Source organism: Melospiza georgiana, chromosome 2 (assembly GCF_028018845.1).
Source record: "Melospiza georgiana isolate bMelGeo1 chromosome 2, bMelGeo1.pri, whole genome shotgun sequence".
NCBI classification, from domain to species: domain Eukaryota; kingdom Metazoa; phylum Chordata; class Aves; order Passeriformes; family Passerellidae; genus Melospiza; species Melospiza georgiana.
In genome coordinates, this window is record NC_080431.1 from 111,816,355 (window position 1) to 111,825,329 (window position 8,975).

Here is an 8,975-nt window from a genome sequence, read left to right on the forward strand (position 1 = left end):
TGCTTATAAGCAGTACAGTCACAGACACAGTGATCTGGCTTTAGATGAAGAGGTTTGAATTACAGCAGCAGTGCACCAGTGGCAGCATAAAGCCTAGCCCAGGATACAAAACAGGCTTCACTGGCACACACACGGCTTGATTCTGCCCTGCTATGACTCTTTCCATTAGCAAAACATCTTCATTAAAATCAGTTCAGCGATGTCCACTCTACACAGTAGTCACTGCAGATGCGGTTTGCAATTTGCACTGCATATCAGGGATCATTATACAGACACGTCCAGTACTCCATATTTTATCTGTAACAGCCAGCAGCTTGGGAAAACAGAGGAGAGCACTTAGTATGCACTGGGCTTCTTTTAATGCAGAGCAGCAGCTGGCAGTAAGGTGAAGTTGTTTAACATAGCAGTGTATTTGTGACTCTAGTCAATGCTTTGAGTATTAAGGCTGAGATGTCTATTTTTAAACAGTGAGATGAAAAGAACTCAGGACTGTCTCACTTGCTTCTGGCTGTGGGTTCTCGTCTCAGCTATCACTAAGCTCTAAATGGAAACAACACCTTAAATAAATGCTTCAGTTTGGCCTTCTCCTAGCAGCACTATTGCTAGGAGATGTGGAAGGACTTTGAAAGATCCTTGGAGACCTGCAGAATGGTTATACTGAAATGACTTCCATGTCCACACAGTCCTGATTTGTTCTGCTGTAAATGCCCTTGCATCCAACCTCTGCCAATGAGCCTGCTGTTAACAAACTTATCTGAAAAGCAATATTTTTGCAATAGCATAGTTTTAGCCCTTAAACCTGAACAGTCTAGGACTCTATCCAGTCTAGGTATTTACACTACTTTAATGTCATTCAATTTTCAAGTACTACTATTTTTGACTCAAAATTGTGGTCACTGAAAGAAATGCTAATAACTTTGTTCCAGAACAACCTCACAAACTATTTGTTTAGGAGAAGCTGCTGCCAGGAGAGGAGGGGGTGGTCCCAGCCCTTTTCCTGTTTGGTCTTTTGGCATCTTTTCTGCAACTGCCTGCAAGGTTGCCACTTAGTACAATGCGGATGCTTATCCTCTCTGACAAGCATTGAATCATGTCACACAAAGTGTTGAAACACTGTCTGGCTTCCAGCTACTACAATGCAATTGTAGCATGGCCCAGATTTGAACTAAGAATAAAAGGCTCTCCAGAATTTGTTTCAAGTCATGAGGTAGAATTTTACTGGGCAGGCTTATAGGAGAATTTGGTTATGTCTTTGTAAAAATTTTGGTAGCAGCTTAAGTGCCTATAAACAAGGATATTTAAAACAAGGCCCATTAAGGAGCCTCAAATTGTCCTGCTCTGGATGTAACTCCTGGTACTCTTGTTCCTCCTTAGGCCTTATCTGCTTGGGGTGGAGGGACAGAGTAACTGCACGTGGCCAGGCTCTAAGTGCCGCCAGGCAAAGCCACAGTTAACTCTGTAATGCTGTTTCAAGTTTGGGTAATCCACATTTTTTTTTTTAAATCCCTGCACTCTTTGGCTGAAGAGTGGAGAACAAATGCTGCAGGCCATGAGTGGCACAGCTGCTCTCAGAGTGCTGCTCTTTGCTGTCCTGTGCAGCTGGGGGTGGAGATGCACCCCCAGGACCTGGCACTGCCATGGCCACAGGGAACAGTGTGCAGAGGCAACCAAGCCAGAGCAAACCTCAATTGGGATATTTTCACAGTCTGGGGGAAAGCTGGAAGGACTTCCACTCCAGGCGTTTAGACTGTTTCTACAGTAATAATTTCCAACACTCACTGATGTTTATGAGGTCCAAAGAACAGCTGTTCATCAGCGATGCTAAAATCACTTTGTGTCGGCTGCTGAATCTCTCAGCCTGAGCCTCACCACGTGGCACTTGTGCCAGTGTTTCCTTCTCACATGTGCCAATGTGTCCTCACATGTGCCAATGTGTCATCCTCACATGTGTCAATGTGTCCTTCTCACATGTGCCAATGTGTCCTGCGGTGGTGTTCACAGGGGTCCGAGGAAGAGGGAAGAGACAAGGATCTGACTCCATGTTTCAGAAGGCTGGTTTATTATTTTATGATATATATTACATTAAAACTATACTAAAAGAATAGAAGAAAGGATTTCATCAGAAGGCCAGATAAGAATAGAAAAAGAAAGAATGATAACAAAAGCTTGTGTCTCGGACAGAGAGTCTGAGCCAGCTGACTGTGATTGGCCATTAATCAGAAACAATTACTGGAGACCAATCACAGATCTATTTGTTGCATTCCTCAGCAGCAGATAATCATTGTTTACATTTTGTTTTTGAGGCTTCTCAGCTTCTCAGGAGAAAAATCCTAAGGAAAGGATTTTTTCATAAAATGTGTCTGTGACAGTGTCCTTCTCCAGGGGAAGCAGCAGCACTTGGCCCTTCTTGTACAACAGGAGGGCTTCCCTTCCATGACCATCCTGCAGGAGCAGCAATTCCAGGTGTGCTCCATGCAGGCAGCACTTGAAGGCAGCCAGCTGCCTTTGCACAGACCCTTCTGATCATTCCCTCCTGTCCATCAGCCTGCCAGCTCCTCGGGAATGTAACCCCAGGGTTTGTGGTTGCTTTGGCAGGAGCACTATGGAGGGCTGCAGGGGCTCACCATGGCCTGGATCGGGGACGGCAACAACGTCCTGCACTCCTTCATGGTGAGCGCTGCAAAGCTGGGAATGCACCTGAGGATTGCCACTCCCAGGGTAAGGAAAAGCAAACCCGAGCAGAAAGGAAGGCAAACTGCACCAGGCTTGTCTCAAACACTCAGGCATGGCTCAGGGGCCCAGCTGGGGGTGCCTGCATCTATCCCGAGTGCCTGTTTTCAGAACCAAGGTACAAAATCCAGTTATTCGGATGCAAAGCAGGAGTGATTCCACTGAGTCCAACATCAGAAATGGGAATACATGACAGGAGTATAAATCATGGAGGATCACAGTTCCATCTGATAAAGCCTTACAAAGCCATCCAATGTACTCTCCCTGTCCAAAAAAAAAAAACATTAGGCCTGTTTCAGATAGGTGGAAGTGTTGCGTCTCATTTCATGTAAATTGGTGGTGCAGCATTTTAGAATGTGCAGCATTTTATATTGCATTGTAATACAATATAAAATATTTTTAAATCAGTTTAGAACAAAAAAAATTAAATGTTGTATATGCATTTAATTCTGTAATTGTCAAAATACATTTTTCTTATATTTTTAGAACAATTTTCACCACTTTATCTCCAAAATAAACTTTCAACAAAACCAACAGTTTCCTCAAGTTTTACAGTTTTGAAGGTATTCTTCTTCCATGGCCAATGGTTCACAATGGTTCAATAAGTATTTTTCTAACTGTTCTTATTGATTAGTGAAGATCTAACACATGTCTAATGATGTCTTACCCATCATCTCTTTTGTCAGGGCTTTGAACCAGACCTCAGGATAACTAAAATAAGTGAACAGAACTCCAAAGAGGTAGGAGCCTAAGAAACAGCCCAGTAGAATAGTTTGAATAGAGTTTATTATCATTATAAATGAAGTTCCTTGTCTTAAAGATTTTCCTAATTTTATTCACTCTAGTATGGTACCAAGTTGCTTCTCACAACAGACCCTTTGGAAGCTGCAGACAGTGCCAATGTCTTAGTCACAGACACTTGGATAAGCATGGGACAAGAGGAGGAGAAGAAAGAAAGACTAAAGGCTTTTCAAGGTTATCAGATTACAATGCAGGTAAAAACTGAGATTTTGGGGTTTATTTATGTTTTCACAGTTTCCATATCACCATAGGACACAAAACAACATGACACACACACCGCTGTTCCCAATGTGAAAAAGGGGAAGTTTATTTTCTAACTCCAACATTTATAGATTTTTAAAAGTGACAGTGGGTTGGAGGGTGAAAGTGCCACCTCTCCAATGACACTGGACAAACCAACAGTCCATCAAATTTCTCTTCCATAAAGGAACAAAAAACAATAAGTTATTTACATAAAGTGTGTGAGAAAGTTCGTTACAAGAATGTAAATATTAGAAGGTTTAGAATATCTTAAAAAATCAGAGCAACACTTTGCATTTATAAGAATCAACATCAACCAAGCATGAGTTTGGGGGTTTTGAGTGGGGCCATGGAAGAGCCACATTCAAACCTCCCTCCAGCTGAGAAAACTCACAAAGATAACAAAGTTTTAATTATATCATACACTCCACATGGCTTGGCCTCTTTCAGAGCTTCCCAACGGGATCCAGCTCCAGAACATGTGCAGCAGGGAGGGTTTCACTCCACTTCTAAACTCAGAGAAATTAGAGTGACTTTTTGACTTTTGTGAAGTCAGCATTGAACTCCTACAGACTTGCATGGAGATATTCCCATCTTATTCACAGATGAGGAATTCTTTTGAAGTCTGTGGAATTCTTCTGAGTTCATCATCCAAGTAACCAGAGTGGGAGTTAATATAAAATTTGTTAACTTTTTTACTAGTTAAGGATTTTGCTAATGTCCTCACATATGTCTGTATTTTATATGTTTTTTAATCTACAGACTGCAAAATCTGCTGCTTCCAACTGGACTTTTTTACACTGTTTACCCAGAAAGCCTGAAGAAGTTGATGATGAAGTATTTTATTCTCCACAGTCATTAGTTTTCCAGGAGGCTGAAAACAGAAAATGGACAATTATGGTAAGAATAAAAAGAAATAAAGATAACATTATTTGGAGATTAGGGTCAATTCTGTTCTACCTTCAATTCAACCTGGTTCCACAATAAATAGTGAATGTTAAAACATACGTTTCAAATTTACCCCAGAGCACATCACAATTTGACTATAGAAAACATTTGTAGCACAAATATTTCTGGGCACAAATGTGATCTATTTTGGTGATATTCTGCTGTTGCTTGACCCAGGTTTTATCACTAAGTGAAATCTACAATATAAACTGTTGGGTTTTTTTGGTAATTAACTCACTGGATTTACTCTAATGATTAACTCAACTTCTCAATTAAAACATGTTAAATGCTGAGGTCCCAGGGTCTGGTTTAGAAACTGCAGTTTCCCAAACACTTAAAGCCAGTTATTTTCTCTCAGGAAAAGCTGCTGCTGACACCAATGGGAACTTTCCCTGAGAAAATGCTGGAAGAGCAAAGATTCGAATAATCCTGAAAAGTTATGGTGTGGGTGACGCTGTGTGATCATGGGAGCCATGAGGGACACTTGGCATTTAACATAAACCACAACTCCCCTCTCAACATTCCTGGAATTTCAGAAAATCATTGCCAGATCTCAGTAGCCTATTATTTTTTTTTTTGGCTTTCGATCTACCAAGCTGACAAAAGCTAGAGAAAACTTTCAGAGGTAAAAAGAAAAACAGAGATGGCATTGTCAGAGTTCTGAGATGAAGTCTAGATGTGCTCCAAATGAATAAATAAAGGGTTTAGTGTTGTGTTTGCTAAAACCTCAGACATAGGACACAGTCAAAATTACTAACAAATTTGTGTTAAATTCATAGTTTTGTCCTTAAAATTCAACAAAAGGCTTGGATTTTTTGTTTTAATTTTGCACTGTTTCTAACTGCCCTAAATATTATTTTTTAAAAGAAAGAAGCCCTTTACTTTGGGTTCCAGATGCACATTTTTGGGGGGGCTGGGGGGATGAAAGGAAAATGTCATCTTTGTATTTTATCAACCTATAAAAATAATGAATATGTGGGTCGTGTTTATATAGTATTTTCTACCACTTGTAGCACAGAGAGCAAACTGAAGAATAGATTATTTGCTCAGCTGGAGATGCAAGCAGGGCTGAGATGCAGCCATGAATGGGCAGCACTGAGGGGCTGCACAGCTGTAACTCAGGCACTTCTGTGTGCCTGGCTGGCCCTGGCTATCAGTTTCTCTGGGTCTGGATTGAAGGCACTTGAGAGAATTGTTCATGTTTGGACTCAGGTGTTTATTATTTCTTATCAGTAAAACAGTCTCATCACTGTGAGTTTGGCAGCTTTTCATTAGAACACACAAAATGGCAACAATCTCTTGGCACAAGGTCTTTTAAAGCTAAACTATCCAATGAAGAACTGACACCTGGATTATTTTCCCTTTTAACCCAATCACTGATCCCAAAGAGCTGCAATGAGGACTTTTCTGCTCAATTACAAAACATCACCCAAACCCATGGAGAAGAAGGAAGAAGAAGGTAAAGAAGAACAATCTGCCTCCACCCAAAGCCTCCATCTTGCTTCCATCCACAACATACTAAAAATCCCAAAACCTAAATTTCTCACCAATGATACATCTACACTACTCTCTATAATCTATTTCACACTTTTGTGGATTCCAGTCTCTCTTGAAGTCTGGGAAACTTTTTCCATGAATGAGGGTCAAAGTCAGTGCACCCCTGGGGGTCAGGGCACCCCAGAGCAGACAGAGAAATATTCCTGGTGCCCTGGGTTTCCACACCTGGCAGTGATGAGGGGAAAGGAAGAACAAGACCACAGCCCCTGGAGAACCCTCACAAACCCAGTGCTGGGCCAGAATAACAATGTGCAGGCAGACCTTGTTGTGAAATCACAGCACCAGGTAAAGAACCAGGTAAAGCCTTATCAAGGCCAGGCAAGTGTGGGATTTGTTGTGAGCACAGGCATGGAAGGGGCAGCAGAGCTGCTACAACATCACATTTCATTTACCTGACTAAATCACTGCTATTTCACAGCTGTGCCAAAGGCTGGCCAGGCAGGGCAGCAGGGCTGGATGGCACACTCTTAACCTCAGTGAGGATTTTCCATGTTTCACTGCAGAAAGTACAGTTAAACTGGGATAAATTTCAGAGCCCATGTTCTGGTGTGGCTCTCACTGATGCTAATGGAAAGTGCTGGAATCCACAAGCCAGCCCATGTGATGTCTGGGTACCCACAGCATCTCCTAGAAGTAGCAGAGAATACATCACAACATGCCAAAAAGGCCTCAGCATTTGATCTAAATGCTTGTGTGAATTGCTCCTAAGCTGTCCATTAATATATTTTGTCCACACTGAGAAAATCTATCAGCTACAATACAGAACATCCTAACTGATTTTCAGCTCTTGCCTGATTCATCATAAGAAATTCTAGCAAATAAATCTGAGTGTACCATTTTTGTCAGGATAATAACTTTCAACACAAGGCTTCAGAGCTGGAAAATATTTCCCCCTTATTTATTTTTATGGAGTATCTGTTTCCAATGTGATTGGATTTTTTTCTTCTCTTCCTCCTCTAGGCTGTCATGGTTTCCCTGCTGACAGATTACTCACCACAGCTACAAAAACCCACATTTTGATGCTTGGATTCCTGCCAGGAGAAAAATATTCCTCATCAGCAGAATATTCTGGTCTGCAAATGCATAGATCTTCTTCATAAAGGACCAAGGCAATGAGTGATTTTTTTTTAATAAAACCATATATTTAGCTGTATAATATTGCATTACAGTTCTGAAAATGTTCAAGACAATAAACACCATTGCAGAAACTGCTTTTCATCTGGATGCTCCCAGCTGGCCCTCCTTTTAGGGGATCAGCATAATGGAAAACATTCCAAGGTTGTGCCTTAATGGTTGGGTCTACCCCATGCATAGGCATGATATAGTCTAGGTGTAGGTGTGGTGGCCTTGCACTGTGTGATATTGATTTTTATAAAGATTTTTAGCTTTTTTCATATATTTGTCGCTTTGTAGATTTTTAATATATAGTTGTATAGTTTATAGTGATTTTCCTGCCCTCTCTCACATTTTAGAACAATAAGCTAACACTTTCTAACACATTCTTGAAATTCTGTTTAGTCTTATTCTCAAGAAGGGAATTTCTAACAAGGACATCTTGTTTTCCACCAGAATTTGAGAGACATAACAACATATAGGACAAAAAACCCCCTGGACCAGCTCCAGAGGGGCAGAGCCAAGGGTGGGTTACTGGGGCAACTGATCTCTGATTGGATGTACTGGCCAGATGTACTAATAAATTAACTTTATAAAAATTATACAAATCCTGTATCACATGTGTGCAGAGCCATTTTTGTGCACCTGAAAGCTTTCATTAAAGAATTGCTTTTTAGCTTACCACTCTTATGTTGTTTGGAAAGTTTTGTCTTTTGATTCCAGGCAGCAATACAACAGACATAAAATTAAATTGCTGATCTTGGGAAGTGTGTGTGGAGCAGCAGTGCTGCAGTTTGCCTTGGCTGTCTGCATTTCCTGGGCACCCTGGCTCCTGTTTCTGTTCTCCAGCCAACCTCCAAATCCCACTCCTGTGTGACACCAAAAATACAGAGAACTTGTGAGCATTATCCTCCTCCATGATATTCCTGTGGGCTGGTGCAGGGGGATACTGTTGTGGAATTGGAATAGAGCTGGATGCAGCAAAGAGAGACAGCCAGGAGGAACTGGTTCATTCTGTGCCCATCTCCCCTAGACCTTCATTCCCCAAACAGAATTTTGGCTAAAGAATTGAATATTCTATTTTTTTTCCCTAAGCAAACTCAAAGGGCACTACATGATGAAACTTCTACAGCTTGTTTGCAGAAATTGCTGCATTTTGCCTTGCACTGTAACACACCATACATTTTGGCTACTCCTTCTCTGTAGCAAACAAATTCATGACATTTGTAGTTTTTGTGATATCTAGGTATGTTCATGTAATATTTCAGGTAAAGCTTTGAGTTCACTATTAACAAACACCTTCTTTGTTGTTTCTAAATAGTTTCACTTTTCTTTTTTTTCCCCCCCACCGTAATACTGGGACAATGTCTGTGATATTTTAAAAAATTCTGCAAATGGGTTTGCATTTTCTGACCAGCTGCGAAACATTATTCAGTTCCTTTCCAAATTGGAGTTCACTGCAGGGCCACACATCACTGAAATGAAAATAAAGATACTTTTTTTCCTATCTATTTACAATTGATTTCTTGTTCTTGCAGGCATTTGTGTGTCTTGTTAAGATTAACATTTTCCTTTACAACATTATA

At 40.8% G+C, this 8,975-nt stretch overlaps 1 protein-coding gene across 1 annotated transcript in view; it reads left to right on the plus strand.

The window, feature by feature from the left end:
• OTC (ornithine transcarbamylase) overlaps positions 1-8,744 on the plus strand; it is a 35,310-nt gene extending 26,566 nt beyond the window's left edge. Inside the window, exons 7-11 of the mRNA XM_058045586.1 lie at positions 2,596-2,718; positions 3,417-3,470; positions 3,576-3,725; positions 4,534-4,671; positions 7,237-8,744. Of these exons, the coding sequence (XP_057901569.1) occupies positions 2,596-2,718; positions 3,417-3,470; positions 3,576-3,725; positions 4,534-4,671; positions 7,237-7,296 (525 nt within the window). The 3' untranslated portion in view covers positions 7,297-8,744. The remainder of the gene's footprint in view (positions 1-2,595; positions 2,719-3,416; positions 3,471-3,575; positions 3,726-4,533; positions 4,672-7,236) is intronic.
• Positions 8,745-8,975: the final 231 nt, after the last annotated feature.